The sequence below is a fragment of the Eschrichtius robustus genome, chromosome 11, assembly GCF_028021215.1.
Source record: "Eschrichtius robustus isolate mEscRob2 chromosome 11, mEscRob2.pri, whole genome shotgun sequence".
In the NCBI taxonomy this organism is placed as follows: domain Eukaryota; kingdom Metazoa; phylum Chordata; class Mammalia; order Artiodactyla; family Eschrichtiidae; genus Eschrichtius; species Eschrichtius robustus.
This window is the reverse complement of record NC_090834.1, coordinates 86,387,601-86,408,948: the sequence shown is the minus strand read 5'-3', so window position 1 is coordinate 86,408,948 and position 21,348 is coordinate 86,387,601. Positions and strand designations below refer to the sequence as shown.

General features: G+C 38.3%; 1 protein-coding gene across 5 annotated transcripts in view; it reads left to right on the top strand.

Annotated features, from left to right (window-relative positions):
* The window catches only part of DCDC1 (doublecortin domain containing 1), a 476,122-nt gene that overhangs the window by 222,284 nt on the left and 232,490 nt on the right, over window positions 1-21,348 (top strand). For all 5 annotated transcript variants that reach the window (XM_068555102.1, XM_068555097.1, XM_068555098.1 and 2 more), the window contains 2 exons: window positions 1,796-1,966; window positions 18,127-18,228. In XM_068555102.1, coding sequence (XP_068411203.1) covers window positions 1,796-1,966; window positions 18,127-18,228 — 273 coding nt within the window. The remainder of the gene's footprint in view (window positions 1-1,795; window positions 1,967-18,126; window positions 18,229-21,348) is intronic.

Here is a 21,348-nt window from a genome sequence, read left to right as displayed (position 1 = left end):
CATCAGAGTTGGTAGGGGCAAATACCATATTTTCAGCTGAGAGAGATAGAAAGACATTGAGCTGTCATTACATGGGAGACTCTTGGAGAAGGAGTTTGCATTTTATCTGTGGACACTGAAGTGAGGTTGAGAATCTATGTAGCAAATAGTTTCAAATTTTTATCTTCTTCATGTGAAATAGGGGTAGGAATAGGAAAGACAGGCCAAGAAAAACAATTAAAACTTGATTTGCAGGGCTTCCCTGGTGGCGCAGTGGTTGAGAGTCTGCCTGCCAGTGCAGGGGACATGGGTTAGAGCCCTGGTCTGGGAGGATCCCACATGCCGCGGAGCAGCTGGGCCCGTGAGCCACAACTGCTGAGCCTGCGCGTCTGGAGCCTGTGCTCCGCAGCAGGAGAGGCCGTGATGGTGAGAGGCCCGCGCACCGTGATGAAGAGTGGCCACCACTTGCCGCAACTGGAGAAAGCCCTCGCACAGAAACGAAGACCCAACACAGCCATAAATAAATAAATAAATAAAAATTAAAAACAAAAACAGAAACAAAAAAACAAACTTGATTTGCAGAAAACTACTCTATTTAAAAATGAAAACACTGTAATAATATACCATGTACATGCAACATTATAGGTTAGCCATTGTGCTGTCCATTCTTTAATCTAATTTAATTCTTAACATGGTAAGGTCAGTATTATTCTTCATTTATGAATGAGGTTTTTTTATTACCTGTTCAAAGTCTCTCAGTCAGTAAATGAAAGAGCCAGCATTTTAACCCAAGATTTCAAAAATCCATGCCCTGTTCACAGTCACTCATAATTCTAGATGGGTCTAATTTGATCACTTTAAAGATCATGGATAAAGAGAATTTCTGCTGTTCATCTCTTTTGGTCACTACCATATATCGACCAGTGTTTATGTAAGAATCCAATCTATTAGAATATAAGTTTATATAACACAGTGAAGGGCCAAAGAATTGTAATGATTTTTAATTTGTAAACTATAAGGATTAAAATATTAACTTACTATTTTTGAGTCTTCAGTATGTCTTACTAATAACCCGTAAGTCAAGTTCATATGTCTCTTAAATATTCTGATTAGAAATCCAGAAATTTAAATATAAAGGGTACATGTTTCTAAGCCTTTGCTGTTTCTGGAAAAATTCTATGCATTATTCAGAAATTTGTATATATTCAAAATATTGTCTAGAATAGAGCATTGTCTTTGAAATATGGATATTTTGAAAAATTGTATTTATGAAATTTGGAAAATTATATTTTAAAGTATTTGGGAGGAAGAGAACAGACTGATTCACTTAAAAGGCCACAAAATGTTAATGAGTTTAATATACATATTAAAAATTTTAAAAGTAACATACAGATGGTAAAATAAAATATTCTTAAAAGGAAGGTACATGTAATAGCATTAAATATTGTCATTGGCGCATGTATTGGATTACTTAAAGTCTTAGAGAGGTCTTATTCTGTTAAGCAGTTTAAAAGTCCTTGGCAAACTTGTCAATGTATATGGTTCTTTTTGTACCTAGAGACAATTTTTATTCAGCAATTGTAAATAGGTACCTATTCCATATTACTGAAGTACAAAGTTAGAAATTTTCCCTAAATAAAATTTGTTGATGAAGGAATGTATATATCGTCTATTTGCTTTACTTGAACATAGATCTATACTCAAATTCTTATATTGAAGTCATCTTCCCCACATCAAACTAAGTACTCAAAAATCTAATAGGTGTGACATCAACAATTACTTCTTGCTAACAACTCTTGTAATTTAACCCCTCCAGGTGAACAGGCTGATTGATGAATTGCAGACAGCTATCAAAAGCAACAGAGGTCATCTCTCTAAACTTGGCCCCCAATTACAGGCTGAGCAGGAGCAATTCTCCTCTTATGTCTACGAACACATTAAAAGCCTTCCAGCAAACACTCTTATCCCAGGAGGCCTGCAGCTCAAGGTGGGTGTCATTCTGTGACTCTCAGTGGGTTCACCCAGAGACAAAGCACTCTGCTCCATTTGAAGACCCTTGTAATAATGCCACTCAGCTTGGATTTCTTTTTGTGTTGTCTTCCTCAAACTGGAGTTTGGATTACAAGTGCTAATATTACCATTCAGGGAATATGTTCTAAAAGAAAATATCTAGAAGTCTTTGAAATATGGGTTTATAAACTTTAGTTTTCAACCCAGAAAAGTAATTTTAATGAAGAAATTTAATCATGAACATTTACATGCTTTTCTAAGAAACATATATTTTTCACAGGAGTCACTATGTATTTCAGTTTTTACAAATAACTTGGAGAAATGGACAAGCTTTAATAATTGGCAGACAGTGGCAATAGGAATTAGAGGTGAAAGGCCAGGTGACTGATTGATGTTCTAACTACATTTCCAAGGAAAAGGATCTGTATTGGATAAGTGTGACACATGTCTGAGTTCACTTGGTAAAATCAATACGTAAGAATATACTGGGAAAAAAAGGTGAATTGGTTATTTGTTAGGACAAGATGGCTAAATGTCCTAAACTACCCTTTGCTATTGCATCATTGGAAGAGAAAAAAAATAATTCATACTCAGCTAAAGTGGTTTAGGTACTGAAAGCTTAGGGAGTTTAAATACTTTTGTTTAAGTCTGTCAAATTAAGATTGTTCTATAATCTCATATCTCATGTTTCAAGAGACTATAATTAGTAAAATTGAATTACTCAAAGTATGGCTCTTTTCCATCTAAAGAACCATAACTACAGTTCTTCATTTCCTTTTGATTATGTTCATATTTGAATGTGATAGCATTCGAAGTAATTGTATTTTGATCAGCCTTTATCTCTACAATTCCCCTTAATATTCAGTCTTATTCTGCAAATAACATTATAAACATTATATTTTCTGTCTATAACTTATTTCTTTAATGGCATTCCTTGTTTACATTTTGAATGAGAACGTTACCATGTAAAAATTGACCTTTGGGGAAGTGTAATTCCAAAGTAAACACGATAATATATTTCTCATAGTCTATGCTAGTCAGCTAAAGGCTTAGGAAGTGATGTCCAAGACATCAAGGTCAAGTGTTCCTGTAGTCCAGTAGCATTGTTCTTTTCCAGATTTCTGACTTGGTTACAGATCCAGTCTGCCATTTTGCACCTAAATGTAAGACCTGAAACCATAGAACTCCTAGAAGTGTGCTTCTTGTATGCTGCCTTGACATTAGTCTTAGCAGTATATTTTTTTGGAGATCTTCAGGCAAGGGCACCAAAAGCAAAAATAAACAAATGGGGCTATCCCAAACAAAAAAGCTTTTGCACATCGAAGGAAACCATCAACAAAATGAAAAAACATACTGAATGGGAGAAGATGTTTGCAAATGATATGTCTAAGAAGGGGTTAATATCCAAAATATATAAAGAAATCACACATCAAAAAAACCCCAAACAATTCAATTAAAAAATGGGCAGAGGACCTGAATAGGTATTTTTCCAAGGAAGACATACAGATAGTCAACAGATACATGAAAAGATGTTCAGCATCACTAGCCATCAGGGAAATGCAAATCAAAACTACAATGAGATATCACCTCACACTTGTCATAATGGCTATTATCAAAAATATAACAAAAAGCAAGTGTTGGTGAGGACGTGGAGAAAAGGGAACCCTCGAACACTGTTGTTGGGAATGTAAATTGGTGCAGCCATTATGGAAAACAGTATGGAGGTTCCTCAAAAAATTAAAAATGGAACTGCCATACAATTCAGCACTTCCACTTCTGGGCATTCATCTGAAGAAAACGAAAACAGTTATTTGAAAAGATATATGCACCCCTATGTTCATTGCAGCATTATTTAGCCAAGATATGGAAGCAGCCTAAGTATCCATTGATAGGCAAATGGATATATATATACACAATGGAATGTTAGCCATAAAAAGAATGAAATCTTGCCATTTGCAACAACATGGATGGACCTACAGGGTATTTTGCTAAATGAAATAAGTCACAGAGAAAGACAAATGCTATATGATTTCACTTATATGTGGAATCTATAAAACAAAACAAACAAACAAAACAGAAACAGATTCATAGGTACAGAGAACAAACTGGTGGTTACCAAAGGGGAGGGAGTTGTGGGGGGTTGGGCGAAATAGGTGAAAGGGATTAAGTGGTACAAACTTCCAGTTGTAAAATAAATAAGCTATAAGGATGTAATGTATAGCACAGGGAATATAGTCAATTACATTGCAGTCACTTTGTATGATGACAGATGGTCACTAGACTTATCATGGTGATCAATTCATAATGTATATAAATGTCAAATCACCATGTTGTACACCTGAAACTAATGTTGTATGTCAACTATAATTCAATAAAAAAATAAAAAGGAAAAAACAAACAAACAAAAACAAAAACAAAGATTCCTGCAAACAATACTTCTTTCATTTCAGAGCCCCACATTTGCCTTTCCCTGTCAGCACTTGGCCAGGCCTGGGGTCAAGGGAACGTTCATTTTATTTCTCCCCTCTTTTGAGCTTCCTCTTTCCCCATCTGCTCTATGATATAAATCCCATGTTCACATAAAAACTCTCTGGTTACCTGCAACACAAACCCTCTCAAACCATTTCAAATAAAAAGAGGGTTTGTTGAAAACATAAAGGAATCTCACAGAAATGAAAACCAGGAAGTATAGCCGATTCTCACAAGAAAGTCACTTCTTTTCCGTATCTCTTTCTCCTGAAGCCCCATAGTCTCTCCGCTCCTCATCTTTCTGAGCTTTTTCATTTCTCATTTCTTTCTGCAAGCTGGCTTTCTCTTTTTACTCCTTTGTACGTACATGGAGGAAAATTATGGCCCCTAGCTCTCCCTAACTTTTAGGTTTAAATGGTCATCATCCTCTGACTAGAGTCTTTGTGTCTCCTAGTTCAAATGATTTAAAGAGAGAATCTGTTTGGGTCAGTCCAGCCTTACCTAGGTCCCTGACATTAATTCAACTACCTATAGCCACTGAGTGGGCAAAGGCAGGGTCGTGTACAACATAGGGCACATAGGACTTTCCAGTAATTAGTCTAGAAAGGCAAGTTGGTCTTGGATGGCCAAAGTGACTGACATGTTTTTCATATAAAATTAAATGGAACATTGTAAATAAATTATTTTATATTATTCATGGTAATGCATTTTCTCCTTTCCCTCCAACCCCCATATTTTTGAGAGTAGATGTTTGGACTGCTGGAAAAGAAATAGAGATCTGTAGTTTTCTAAACGAGTTCTTACATCTGAAATAGCTAGGTAGTAGAGACAAAACTGGTTTAGCAAAGTATACCCTAAGTATTCAGAATTGCAGATCTCTTAGAATTGAGGAGTTTTTCCATACTCTCTAGATGAGGAGAACTTGCTAATTCCAACTGGAGAGATATTGAGCCTAGGTCACAGCAGCATACCATCCTCTGTTAATTCCAGAATCAGTTCATATCAGTAGCCTGGGCAAACTCTGTTTCCATGGAGTGTGAATGAGCTGCCCTTTTTTGGAACACTATCTCTAGCCCAGTTACCTCTGAGTCACTGTGGGCAAGGGCCGTGACTTTTGTAGCTATGAACAACTTTATCCCACCTTGTAGCATGTGCTATGCAGAGTGTTAGATGATATATCAATCAATCAATCAATCAATCAATCAATCCATTTTCCATTTATAACTGAAAGGCATGGCTCCAGTAAAACTTATTTTTCCCCTTTTCTATTCATTTTGATAAAACAGTGAATTGGAATGATTATCTTTCTGCTTTTCTCTATTTGATGATTTGTATCACCGTTGAATACATATGTGAGCCCAGGACTCAGCTTCAAGAACCAAACATAATATATTGTACTCATCATCATCTTCTAGAGCTTCTAGGTGTTCAACTAGGGGCTGTAGGCAGGGTGTGATTCAAAAATCCCCTGGGGTGCTTTTTCATATTATGTGTGTTTGCCTTTACTTCTTCACTGAGCTTCTCATCCTCATCATATCTTTCATTGATAATTTTATTTTATCTCTTTTTTAAAATTTATTTTCCCTTTTATTTATGTATTTATTTGGCTGCATCGGGTCTTAGTTGCTGCAAGTGGGATCTTCGTTGAGGCATGCAGGATCTTTCTTTGCGGCGCGCGGGTTCTTTGTTGCGGTGCGTGGGCTTCTTTCTAGTTGTGGCATGTGGGTTTTCTCTCTCTAGTTGTGGCCCGCGGGCTCCAGGGCGCGCGGGCTCTGTAGCTGTGGCGCACGGGCTGTCTTGTTGAGGTACGCGAACTCAGTAGTTGTGGCGCGCAGGCTTAGTTGCCCTGCGGCATGTGGGATCTTAGTTCCCTAACCAGGGATCGAACCCGTGTCCCCTGCATTGGAAGGTGGATTCTTTACCACTGGACCGCCCGGGAAGGCCCTCATTGATAATTTTAAAATAGCAGCTTTTGGTTCGGTCTTAATATTAGAAGATCACCTCTTAAAAGGACATGCTCTGTGTTCCATACTGCCTCAGTTCCATTTTTGCGTAATACAGTACCCAGTTTAAATAGACACATAAGACAAAAGACTGAGAATAGTTTCAATGTCCATCCTGCCATGGGAAAGTTTCTTGTTTAAAAAAAAAAAAAATTGAAAACACAACATAACAACATTAGAAGAATTTTAGGAAAAAGTTATATCACCCGTAATCACATTATTCCTTATATAACCATTCTCACCCTTGCATATCATTTCCATATGCACTCATACGTAGTCACAACCACAGCATACACTTTTTTGTATTCTGGTACATTCTCTTTCCATCACATCACAGCACCTTTTAGGTTGATGAGATTTCTTATTGTTTTTACCTTTAGTGGTCACACTCAATGTGCGGCATAATTGACCAAGCCCTTCAGGTCACAAGCTTTTGGAGCAATTTCTTACTATTCCAAACCTTCTCTTACCCCATATCGCCTGTCACTGCCATCACCCTCAGCCTTATGAGAACATCTGCTACAGCCATGGCTCAGTGACTTCTGCCTTCCCAGTCCTGTTCTTTCCCTGCAACTCCTCCTCCTCTTCATCCCCATGGAGATGCTGTCAGAAATGTTGGCGTTTCCCTGGGAGAGCAGGAAAGAAAGGATTGATAGGAAAGGGTATTAGCAAATCTGTAGGGGATGGTGGGTGGAAAAACTAGTAGGAAGGTGGGTGACCTGACGGGGAATTGATGAGCAAGAGTGTGGGATGTGTGAGTCGGTGGGAGAAAGCACGGGGTAATGAGTGGAAGATGGGTACAGGGAAGTCCTTTTACCGGAATTAGTAGTGCTTTTCACACACAATTGGTCAATGATGCTTTGTGGGTTATCTTCCAGTTGCTGCCAGTAGAGGCAGATCCAGTTACTCTGGGACCTAGAGCTTGTAAAATTTGGGGGAGAGGAGCCTCTTTAAAATTAGGCCTGAAAGTGACTATTTATTTAGAATGAGAAAATAAATCACAACAAATTAATGGAGACTTGGAGATTCAGATTCTTTCTTCTGCGATGTTTTAAGGCAGCTTATCAGACATTCTTACATAGAAATACTCTGATTACTACCTGGCTTCCCCTCCCCACCTATTGATGCTTTATAGCTTCCAGCACTCTCAACTTTCAGCCCTCACTCTCAGGAGCTAGAGCAAGTTAAGGGTCCGGAAGCTTAATCTTCACTAACTTTACATGAATCCACTCTGGCTGTGAGCAAGGGAAATATGGTGGAATTTAGTAAGCTGGATAAAAACAAGATTCAGAGAGCCGTGATTTGGAGATTTTTTTAGCATTTCTGTTTTTATATTGCTTGGTTATAGTGTTCTCTCCTAGCATATAGAAATTTAAGTTTTTAAAAAGGGATAATTCAGAGATTTACTTTTAAAGAATGTCTTTGTCCAGCCTCTAGTTCATCCTCTAGGTAGTATGTATCTAACAATTTTTATTCTTCCAATTACAGAATAAAAGAAAAATTTAAGTGAATAGTCCAATAAACCCATACATTATTAAATACATATGTCTACAAGGCATTGTGCTTGGTACAGTGGGAAGAGGCAGAGAAGCCTGCAACACCTTCTTGGCCCAAGTCTGTGATTATTTAATCTGAACAATATGACACCTCCTTTTGAAGACAATAAAACTAATGCGTAGGTCTTCTCAGCTTTTTACTACAGTTTCATTTTAGTTTACAGGCTTGTTTATATTTAGAAAATGGGCTAATTTCGTTGATAACAGAAAAGATGCTAATTTTCATCTGTAATACCTCCCTGGCCTTTCCTATACTTTGGAGACTTGAATTTGCTCTACCAAAGGCACAACGACACCATGAAACCATTTGAGATTTGTATTCTATTTTGTGATCATTTTTTAAAAGTTTTAAAATTTTCTAACCATACATATCCATATGTAAAATTTTCTAACCATATATAAAATTTAATAGGAAGTTTATTTAAATATTTAGGAGTCTATGGAACAATTAAATGAATAAAAGGAGACAACTGAGGTCAAGTGGCGAGATTTTTTTTGGGGGGGGGTATGGTGTCATCACTGTTCTGCGTGCATATTGTGTTCTTATTTCCATTGTACATTCCTTGGTCCTTGTCTTTCTGTTTAACCACTTTTCCCATATATGTATTTACCATCTCTGAGCTGCTCTGTTATTTCACCTACATTATTTGAGTAAACAGTGGGACAACAAATTTAGGATATGCTCTAAGTACAAGTAGTAAAACATACCAACTTAAAACTTCATTTTCAAAGGAATTGTTTCTAGAGTAGTAAAACTGGAATAGTCAATGTTATTGTTGTGACTTCAAGATCATATATTAAATGTTGGACAAAATGCGATGGAGCTAATCAGTTTTCATGTGTAGATTTCACCAACGCAAATGCTGGACTGTCCATTTTAAAGGCAAGTAAACTTTGGATCCCATGAATGCCTGCTAACATCTCATGGGATAGCTGTTAGCAGTACGCACTGAAGTATCTCACCTGCCCTTCTCTCCAGTGCTCTTTTCCATCTTGCCTTCTTTTCTTTTCTTTCTTTTTTCATTTTTTTGGTGGCCTGTTGGGGGTGGGGGAATGCCAGTGTATTCACCCCACCCTATTTCCTGACAGGCATCTGCAGCCAGGTGTAAATCTCTATGTGCAGGAAGATACACTATTCCCTTCCTAGACCCAATGAAGAGAAAAACTGAAAAACTGTGTCTGTATTAAAATCCGGGAAGAGCAATTGGTTGGGTGGGGCATAATCTCCCATGCATAGCCGTTGTAATGAGACAGGCTTTTCCTGTGCAGTCCTGACAGTCTTGAAGGTGCCCAGGGAATTGCCAGGTGGGCAGTCAGCGGGGAAAGTCCACAGGCCAGAGCTGGATTACTGTCCTAGCAGTTATGCAGACTAAATGCAATCACTGAACCTTACTGCTGCAGGCACACTCTCTCTCTCAGGGAGACTGTCCTCCTCCATAGCAGTTAATTTGTCTTTACCTCTCAATTAGCTTTTTCACAGAGTGTTTGAGATGCTCAAGTCACTGAGATTCTCTTCTTGCATATGCTCCTGTCCCCTGGATTACCCACTGACATCTATGTTAGCTTGGCTCACCATGAATATTATCAAGCATTAACTCATCATTTGAACATAGAAATGAATGAATATTGAATATTATCATGAATATTATCAAGCATTAACTCATCATTTGAACATAGAAATGAATGAATATTGAATATTATCATGAATATTATCAAGCATTAACTCATCATTTGAACATAGAAGTGAATGCAGATTTTCTAGTAAGTGCAAATGAAGTGATGCATCTATTCCTACTTCAGATTCTACCTACAGTGTTGATAATGTTTTATGATAAAAAATGGATTTTTAAAAAAATAAAAATGTATTGCTCTAGGCGGTAAACTTTTGCATAGGTTTTAGTTACTCAGAGTATCTATTCATATTAGGGGAAAAAATTACCTTTCCAGGCATATTTGATATATAAAAAGGAAACCGAATAGCATTAAAAACATATACTCTATTGAAAGATGAGAATATGATCTCTGAGGCTAAGAATTGGGGAAGTCTGATGATTTGGCTCATATTTAATCGTATAGTATTCTTTTCCCTAGTAAAATAGAATTGGCGGGATGTGGCTATGCTTTTTTCATCAAAAAAGCCCTTACTTTCCTTGAGAAGAAATATATTGAGCCCAGGAACTTTTAAAAACCTTTAGTTACCAAAATCTGGTATATAATACATCATATAATGCTCAGCTACTGACAGGACCCACATACCTGATATTGATATTTTAATCCCAATTAAATATAATTTTAGGCACTAAATTAATTTAGACAAAGTGACAAATCTTTGTTCCACTTCTTGAAATATTCTCATTTATAAAGGGCTTATTGAAATTACTTGGGGACTTCCCTGGTGGCGCAGTGGTTAAGAATCCGCCTGCCAATGCAAGGGACATGGGTTCGAGCCCTGGTCTGGGAAGATCCCACATGCCGCGGAGCAACTAAGCCCACGTGCCACAACTGCTGAGCCTGCGCTCATAGAGCCCGCGAGCCACAACTACTGAGACTGCGTGCCACACCTACTGAAGCCCACGTGCCTAGAGCCCGTGCTCCGCAACAAGAGAAGCCAACGCAATGAGAAGCCCGCGCACCGCAACGAAGACCCAACGCAGCCAAAAAAAATAAATAAATTAAAAATTAAAAAAAGAAAAAGAAATTACTTGGCTTAGAACATCAAGCAAACACATTTACCTTGCCACTATCTTCTATATAATTTTAAACATTTTCATGTAATGAATTTAGCGAGAATTGTAATTGGATACAAAGAGATTATTTTTTGCAGCATCATGCACCTTGTTTTAGAAATTTTACTTTGTCAAAAATTGGGTTGGGGAGAAGCCCTTTAAAAAAATTATGACAAAAGCAGTGAAATGTGACTTTAAATGCTTAAAGGAAAAGAACACAGGCCCACTCCCAGGGTGGCTGTGAAGCTGATGAGGGTCTTGCCGACCTCTCCATCCTTGGCCCCCGTGGCCTTTCCTCCATACCCAACTCCAACCCCCAATTCAGGCTGTCAGGTACCATCCTTACTTCAGGAAGAAGGCATACCATACTTCCTTTCAAGCTAAGACAGTATCAAAACTTTTTTTTTCTTGGATCAAAGTTCTTTCTTGGAATGCCCTATGTAAAGTAAATGAAAGTAGGATGTACCCCTTTTGAAGCCAGGTTGGTGGCTTTCCCCACAGACTCACTCATCAGGTTTGATCTCCCACTTGGGACCACAGCTCCCCACTCTCACTCCCCTATCCACCAGCCCTACCCCAGGCCCTCTGAGGAATTCCAGAAAGCCAAGATTGAAAATCCTAGCCTCAAAGATCAATAACCAATAAGGCCGAATATTATCTTCTCTCATAGAGCTGTGGTATTTCAATTGTGACAAAAGAGTACCCCTCCAACTGGAATTTCAACTAGTATTGGCAAGTTGATGGGAGTGGTATTTTGGGGTCAGAGTCTTTTAGCCCACCCCTAAAATCCTACACCATAGGCAGTCACCCACTTTATATCTTCTAAATGGTGGGCTGTGCTGCAACTTACAGAGGAAATCTAAAATGTCTCTTTTAAAATAAATTATTTTCTTAAATATACCTTTTCTGGGCTTTAAAACAATGTTACTTGATTTTTGATTCAGGTCCCATTTAGACTGGTGAAGTTGAACAGTGAAATAACTTGTCTTCACATAAGTGCATTTTCATTTCTTGGGACAAATGTACTGTCTCCTTACCTGTTAAGTACAGTTTAAAGATATCTCTGTTAGGCATTAAAACACATTTTCCTATATGCAGTATAAACATACTAATTCATTATTAACTTTTCATTGCCTGAATCTCATAATTTTAATATTTGCTTTGTGATTATCTTCTTATCTGAATATTAAAATTAGACATGTTTACAGTTTGATTTATAGTATATTACACACTTGAGAAGATATAGAAAATGTGGACATTCTATAAACTATCTTACAAGTCTGTAACTATAAAAAAAGTAATAGCACATTTATCTGATTTAATGTACATATAATGTTAATTCACTTAGAGTTAATTTTCTGTCTCTAAAGGTTACTTTGAATTCTGATTGGATAGATTTTTTTCATGGCTAATTAGCTTCTCACATAAGAAAAATATTCCATTTTAATTTTCATGTTCTTTGACTTAGGTAAAAAACTTCTATAAATTACTTTTCTGTACCTTTAAAAATTTTCATAGTTTCATATTGTTAGATATAAGAGTAAATTTTGATGTTTGTAATTTAAAACATCGTAGGGCATTATGCTAAGTGAAATAAGTCAGACAGAGAAGGACAAATACCGTATGATATCACTTATATGTGGAGTCTAAGAAAGCCGACCTTGTAGAAACAGAGACTAGGATGGTGGGTACTAGGGGCTGAGGTGGGGCTGGAGGTGGGAATGGGGAGATATTGGTCCAAGGGTATGAACTTTCAGTCAGAGGTTGAATAAGTTCTGGGGATACAATGCTGAGGACTGTGATTTAGTTACTAATATGTATTATTTACTTGAAAGTTTTAAAGAGGGTAGATCTTAAATGTTCTTACCACAAAAAGAAACGGTAATTATGTGATGTGATGGAGGTGTTAGCTAACCCTGGTAATCATTTAGAAATATGTAAGTGTATCAAATCAACACGTTGTGCACAAACGTACATGTTATATGATAATTATATCTCAGTAAAGCTGGAAAAAAATCAGAGGACTTGATTTCTAAAGATCTCGCTGCCCCTTATGAGTAGAGTTGCACTAGGCAAGTCACTTAACCTCTCCGAGACTCACCTATAAAATCCAGTTGCTTTGAGTATTGAGTGATTTAAAGGTGTGCGCACCCTACACTACGAATCACTGTGCGTGTGTGTAGTGGATGCCGTGCCACACTACCTGGATTCCCTCTTCGGGACTGAGAGGTGACCCGCCACCTCCAGCTGCCACACCTACATTCTTCTCGGACAATTGCCCTTGGTGTGAAGTTGCTGCTTCTCCCAAGATTAGGCCCCCATCCTGAGGGCAATCTGCATCCAGTATTTGATTGGTGGGCAGTGCAAAGCCATACTCCCTGGCCTCAAGTCTGGACAACTCTGAGGGGCCATCCCAGGTCTAGAGCTCCCAGTGGAGGCCTGTGTTGCAACTGCATCACAGTTTACCTTCTCCCTCTGCCCACTCCTGTTTCCTCACTCCCCTCACCTGTGTTGTACCTGAGAACGCTCCGCCGGAAACTTCCCACAGCTAAATATTGGTCTCAGAGTCTGTTTCCTGGGGACCCTAATCCAAGACAACATGTAAGTTAACCTTTTCCCAACATATTTAATTATTTTACCTGAAGTATGCCAGATGGTTTTGTGGGGCTATTTTATATTCCTTTCCTTCACCAGACCTCTAGTAGTAAATCCTGTTACTGTACAGCCTCCCAACTTTTGGCAGCACACTGCGGTGTCATTTTCCTGTTACTGCCTCTTGACAGCATTGCCTCCTGAGGCATTTTGAAGCTTAGGTGTTTGGCCTTCCACTCACGCACAGAAGAGCTTCCTGGGTGGTCTGTCCAGCTGTTACGGAGAGTTTGGGAACCTGCTGGTCCCCGACAGCTAGCTCTTAACCAGACCTATAGCATTAAAGGCCAATAATGGCACTGAACTACGCCTTATACAAGTCCTTAAATAGGTGTCATAAATGATGCCAGGCAAACTGGTCAAAGAACAACATCCTATTTAAGTCATCTTCCCCCCGCATGGTTTACGTTTTGGTCACTGCCTCTATAAAATCTTCACAGTAAATACAGTTCTTTTGGTAGTTTGTTAACATTTTTGTGCCTTCACAAGAACTACATACGGAGTTATACTTAGGTTGATTTATTTGCATCCATAGATGCAGACATCACGGTCCAGAAATATTAGCCTAGCTACAAATTTTATTTCCCAACCCCACTAATGAACAAATTACTCTGGAATGAACAACAGAAATTGACCATTTATAACCAAGTCCATTGTTAATACTCTGTTCTGAGCCGCAGTCATTCACCCTTCGGATAACTTTTGCTCCCTGGAGTCTACTCTCCACCCAGCAGCCCCGATGCTCCTTTTAAGTCAGATGCTGTTACTGCTCTGTTCCAATCCCTCCAAGGATCCCCCAGTTTGCTGCCCACCCCTGAACACTCTGATTTCACGTTACTTACCCTTCTTCTCTCTCACTCTGCTCCTGTCACACCAGCCTGCTTGTAGTTCCTGGAACATACTGGGCACGTTCCTGCCTTAGTTTCTTTGCTCTAGCCTCTCCCTCTGCCTCCAGTGCTCTTCTGCCAGCTATCTGCTTGGCTAACTCTCTCACCGCCAAGTCTTTACTCAAATCTTTCCTCTCTTGAAAGCCTTTTCTGATCACCTGCTTCATATGGCGACCACCACCCATCCCACTCGTTGATCCTAGGCCCTATATCCCTTCCTTGCTATATTTTTTCCTCTTTACATGGCACTTGGACCACCTTCTAACTTCCTCCAAGGTGCATTTACCATGATGCCAATGTACCTAAGCTTCAAGGCCCCTTTCCTGCTTAGGCCCCTTCCAAAACCCTGGGAGAGGCCCTAGCAATGTGTTCACAGGGCCACATGTTTCTGTAAAATTTGCAAATATAATATATTTTAACTACAACTGACTGAGACCATTGTCTGTTTCCACTCCAACTTCCTCTCTGTCAAGTTTTCCCTTGCACCAGCTGGAGCTGAAGTGGTTGCAGGCATTTTTGAGGTCTGGCTAAGGGGAAGTTGAGTTGAGGATACATTTAGTTTGAGCATAGTGGGATGTAGTTACTGGTTTGCAGTCATTTCCCTGTATCGTAGTTCAGTTAGGGCTAAGCCACCCTGGTATGGGAAGAGCTTCTAGGAAGATGGCTACTACCTGCTGGCCATAGAGTGTATTGCTTTTTGACTGTGGGCTAGAGTACCTGTCACCAAAAGTATATGGGTGGTGGAGGAAAAACGTAGTGTGAAATTAACAAAGTCAAGTAACTTGCAGAAAATCCTTCCACATTTTACAGCTCATATTTTAAAGTAATCTATCAAGCTTTTCCCAAAGTTGACATCAATCCTAAAAATTTTTATGAAATGACCAACCAGGTTGTGTAGTTGAGAGAAATTTTTCTGATCAATAACAGAAATTTTTTGATTAACCATGCAAGAGGGAAGATGGAATTATATTCCTATTCTCCTTATAGAAAATGTTACAAGATTACCAAATGAAGAGGTTATTGAAGACAATTCAGCCAAAAAATGTGCATTGGATAGTAAATTAATGAAAATATTTTGTGACTTTTTCTGGATTTTGTCATGTTTTTTGCTATGTGTGAGCTTTTTAATATGTGTAAATTGTTGTAATTTCTCATTTTAAATAAATATTTTGTATCTAGTTTTCCATTTGTAATTTTGCATTTTTTTTGTTAAAGAAGGCCCACCAAGTTGTATAAACTTCAGACCTCACAGACCTGGATGTATCCTGACCTTGCTATATGATTTACTTACTTGTTCTGTCAGGAATCTTAGTTCACTGGTGTATCTTAAGCACTTGAGGAGTGGATGGCACATAGTAGGCACTCAATAAATATTTGTTGAATGAAGAATTGATTAACAACATTAAAGTGAAACATTGGTGTTAACCTAATTGAATTCTGCTGAAGAAAAGTCATTGTTGACATGAAGGAAAGTAAAAAGACTGCAGTTCATGGGAAACTCCTCCTAGAAACTCTGTACTTTGTGTAACTAAGGGCATAGAAGTAAATTCCTATTTATAGGTATTTTTTTCAATAGTCATTAGCTACAATGTTTTTCGAAAGGATCTGGATCCCCCCCCCCCCATTTTTTTTAGATTCTATTGCATTACTCCTCAGCTAGGGACTCAAGACTAGCCTTAGCTGGCTTTTTGTATCACCCTACTTCAAGAGTGAGAATTTAGTTTTAGAACTATAAGTAGGTGACGGCATGCAGATAGCCACTAGGAAGCAGTTGGTTTTTCTTAAGCCAAGGATTAGGCAGCAGGAAAATAAAGGTAGACTATTTTTTATTTTCCTATATAAACTCTGTTTAGAGAGCTATCTTTGTTTAGACATTGGACAATAGAAATAAAAATACTTCTCATGCAAAGGAAGAAAAAAATAGAATACTTAGAAAAAAATGGTCATAGTGATAGAGACCTTAAAAATAGGAGCTGAGCCTTAAGAAAAGCAGAATGTCATAGAATTTCAGCTTGGGGAATTTTTACTTTTGTAGAAATACAGAAAAAAAAAAACCATTATATGAATGACTAGTGGAGGGCAGATTTCTTTCACTTAAACACCTAAACTTTTACTTAAACAATAAAGCACCTCTTTTTTCTTTATGCCCTCATAGGGCTTTTAGAGGCCAGAGCCTTTTTTTTTTTTCCTTGGGAACACTCTTTTCTGGACATAGAGGGGAAGGCTTATTAACAGTAGTGAAGAAAGCAGTAAGCTAATGAAGGTCTTAGGTGTTGTCCAGGTCCTATCTGCTTTCTCAGTTTGACAGCACTCACACAGCTATTTTCTAGAATATAATTTGCTGCACTCCAGTTCCACATCTAACAAGTCTTGACAAAGGAACATCAATAAGTTCTCCAAACTGAGCCTTTGTCAACACTAACCTTGCAGAATGCGTGCCACCTAGAATTGTGAACCTAATTGCTAAATGGCTCTGTTGTTTAAGAGGGCCCTGAAGAGATTGTTGGGACAGTAAGATTCTCCTCCCACATTATTTCCCATAGGTTTGTAGGCAACAGTTGGGTTTACAAAGTTCCTGGCTAAAGTAGAGAGATTTCTTGCTCAGAATTGTATCTTTTCTCAGAAAAGAGGTTTAAAAAATCCCCTTTATCAAAAGCTACTGTAGAGTGTAGAGCATCAATGCCCCAAGGCTGACAGCTGTACCCTCTCCACTAGGCTGTCAGTACGATGAGAAGCACAAAGTGGAGAAAACCCCACCATTCTTAAACATTGTTACTCTTTTTTAAAACCTTTTTTTTTTTTTTTTTGCCTAAAGCCTGAGGAAGTGCTATTGAAGCACATTATTTCCTAAACCAGGTTGGGACTAATTAAATAACTCTCAAACTGTCTCAAAAGTAAAACAGATGGTTTTCTTTCTTATATTTAAATAAAATATTCTCCCAAATTATCTTCTCTGGAGATAGCACTAGAAAGAAATAAAATGGCTACTCTGATGTGATAGGTCTATCAGAAAGGAAAGAAAAGAACTTTTGAGAAAAATACACAGTAAAAAGCAAGGATTTACATTACTCATCAAGCCTCTATCGGCCTGCATTCTTTCTTGCCTGGTGAATGACACACCCCAGGTGGGCCCTCAGCATGGTCAGAGGATGGTGTTCACTCTAGTGGAGCCCTCCTTTGGGACTGGTTTATTTCCATACCTTTGACCAGAACGTTAGCTAGCATTTTCTTTTTCCAGATGAGCATTGCATAATGCAATGTTCTGAATTTTCTCTCTGTTCTCAGCAACTTGTTGCTTATATGCACTTAAAATGGATGGCTTTCAGTGTACCTTTATGCAATAAATTTGTCAGGTTGAATTTCCTTTCAGTGAGTCAAAAGATGAGCTGAACACTGATATATTTTAAATATAAATTAAACATTCCTTACATAATTAGTGGCTTTATGTTCTTCAAAAAGAATGAAATGAGCTAGTTAATTGGTTTCTAGCTGACCTTTCCCTGATGCTTACCCCATGTAAGCATTCGGTGTAGTCAGTGATTCCTCCTTTAATGTGTGTGTTTCCTTCTATTTTAAGATTGTAGGGAATGACAGTCAGGTTAAGGACACTGAAAGCAAAAGGAGAAACAAGGGACTTCCTTTATACTATTCTAGTCCTGTTGCTTTTCATTGCCAATTACTTGCATGTGTACAGGCCGTCTTTGCTTTACACAGTTAACCATATGCATGAGTTTCAGTCAGCAGTGTACTGTGCAAAATCAGGACTGCTTGTGTTTATATATGTATTTATATGTATGTATATGTGTGCGTGTATTTATTTTTAAATTTGAATGTGCTTATTTTTCAGATATTTGAAAATGGTAAAGATACTGGAGAGATCTCTGTTTGTATCAGTGGAAAAGATCTGGGGCCTAATAGCCCAATTCAAACTGGCAATATGATGGAAAGAGTGAGTTTACTGACTATTCATTTATGACTATGAGCATCTTCCAAGTTACTTGTAGTTAATTTAGACAATTACATTTTTAAAGTTGTTTAGGAAAGATTAATCATTTGCTGATCTGTAAAGATTTATAGTTTCAAGCTTGACTTCTGGATTCCGGAGGTTCTCAGCTTTAGTATAATATTAACTCCTGACCTCTTACTTAATAGCATCTTAATCTTCATTATGCTTTTATTTGAAAATCTGTCTACACTGGACTCTGGAATTGTCCTCTTGTTTACACATTGAAAAGAAGTGACATGATATCCAGTGGAGGGTGTGTTCTGCGTCTAGGGTATTTCCAAGCCCTAGACCCTGAGCAAGTAACACACAGCCTTGGTCTTCTCCTGTGCTCGTTGTGAGCAAGTCCAGATGGTTTATCTTAGGCATTCTTACCTTTTCCTATTTTCCAGACAATTGGGATGTTTCTCAAGCAGAACCAACATGTTCAGGGTCTTTATTTTGGGTCTTTGTCTTGCATGAAAGGGCACTGAATACCCTGTTGTTTACAAATTGGGGTTATTCGCCTGAGCGCACACCAGTGTTTTGGGCTCGGTTGCTTGACCTTTGTTCAGAAACTTGCTCCATTTTTTCCCCCTTCAGTTCAGTACCCTCAGACTTACCTCTCCCTGGTGGTATCCATTACCTGGACTTCACGGTCAGTCACAAAAGCTGATCATCCGATCATTAGCTGAGCTCAGAAGAGATGGGAAGTGCTACCTTGAATGATTAGAGAGAGAATGATAAAGAGCCTTGGCTGGTTTTCTTTTACCATCACATCCCTGACTATACAAATCACCATGATACAAAAGCCTTCCTAGAATTCTCTACCTGTAAATTCCTCTTTTCCACATTAGAATATTGTCCTTTTTTGGTTCATATAAAAAATTGAAGATGGAATTTATGTTAGATTACACAGGAAGATATTATTCTGTAGAAAGCTTTTGTTGGCTAATGGCACACTGAAATTGATCTGTGATTTGCATCTATATGCAAGAAAATCCGGGGGAAAACCTTTAACTAGGGGCATTATAAAGCTCTTTGGGAGAGCTCTTGTGACACCCAAGGACGACTGTTCCCTTGGTGCACACTTGTCTCAATCACTAGCCTAAGATGTTTTACACTCTTCTCAAGTCCCTGAACAAATTCTTATCCTATAAAGACCTGGTGATGACAACTTTAAAGATAAATGGGTGAAGATTATCACTATTTTTGGTCACTATAGCCCAGCCCTCACCAATGACCTAGAGATGAAAGACACTGAGGCCTTACCTCCTGTAGGCTGTCGAATGCTCATCTTTGAACACCTAAAATGCAGTGTGTTGCCAAGTTGAGAAAATAGAGATTGCAATGCAACTCCTGTGAAAGTGAATTTGGTTAAGTGGTCAGGTGTTCACATCCCTTCTCTACCACACACTCCTGTTCTTTGTGTACTTATTTATCTCCTGGATCAGGCCTTAAATTTTTTATATCTTCCCCCTTTACAAAAAAGGAGATGCCTATAAAGCAAAATCACTGTGATTTAAAAAACGATCAACAATACTTGTTTTCTGAAATAATAGCAAAGCCACAAAAAATAAGCTCAAGGGCTGAGACCACACAGAAATAAATGTAGGGCTTTATAAATACAGTCCATGGATTTCAAAACTTTTTGTGGTTCCAGTGGAAAAACAAAACACAGATTTTTACTATTCTAACACTTTGCCTATTGTATTCCTAAAGAGAATAGTAATCATTATTTTTAACTCAAAGGACTTGGCTATGCTGGATGAAAAGTATTAACTTTAATGAAAGGAAAGTCTGATGTATCATCATTTTCAGCCCTTCTGATGCTCAAGGCTAAAAAATCTGGTCAGTGCAGAGCTGATAAAAACAACATAAAGCTGATGAAGTTGGGGATAAGATTATTTATCCCTAATTAGGGCAAAGCCTAAGCCTTAGGCCTTCTATAGATACAGTTGCTGGTCATAGAAAATATTTTACTCGGTAAAGAGTTTATAGCCAATAGGTGAGGAAACTGGAGATATATGACAGGCTTGCGCCTTTCCTTTTCTCTGGGCCTCGGCATTTAGCACGTCTCAATATACCTTCAATGGGAATTAATAGAAGGAGCAAAAAAGGCACCCTGAACAGCAGCTAGGCAAGAAAAGGCTACAACTATATCCGCATCCCTGCCGAGATTACAGAGTAACAAGAAATTGAGAGACACAAGAACTGACAAGGCAGAGAAGAAAAGGAAGCCTGTGACAGAGGGCTGGGGGGAAAACAGAGTGATGGATAGTTGGGGCACAGAGCGGGAAAGAGCAGAGGCCTAAACACTCAAACAAAGGTGACAGATAATGATGAAAAATATCTTTTAAAAGTCCATGTGCAACACAGTTCAGCCAGATTTACTTTCATTTGAAATATGCCTTCAGTTAGAAATATCTTTATAATTTAGAGATTCTAAGTATAAGATAGAAGCAAACACAGGCAATGCTATTATTTAACATATTAAATGATAGCATTTCATACTTCACTCTTCGATTACATCTTATTTACAACTTGAAAACATCCATTATTGAAGCCGCTCGCAAGCTTCTGCAGAGCTCTTAATTAATACATCCAGGAAGAGTTCTTCTAAGTGAATTGGCGTAAGCCGGAAAGTCATGTTTATTTTTGCAATCCTGTCAGTGGTGGATTGTTCCACCGTTGGTTACCTGAGGTTAGTCTCGGTGATGGGAGATTGCTGATTGTAAAACTTGAACATACTCTGGAAGGACCCAACAGAATGTGTAGCTCAGACAAGAAAAGCATAACTCTTATCAAAGAGGACCGGTACCGTGTGTAGAAGCTAAATGCTCTTTCTGTAAGACTGTCACATCTGCTTTCCATCCCCGTGCCAAAGGGTCAGAGCTCAATCACGAGCCTGTGGCACCCCCTGCTGGTTAAAAGCCCATGCTCATTTTGTTACTTTACACCGAGCTAAACATTGCCGTCATTTCACACTTCTTTTAACATTCTGTATGAATTTAATTATCATTTGTTTGGACTTCCTCTGTTACAGAGTAGAGACAGTTTATCACAGGTGTTCACATTTTACGTTAT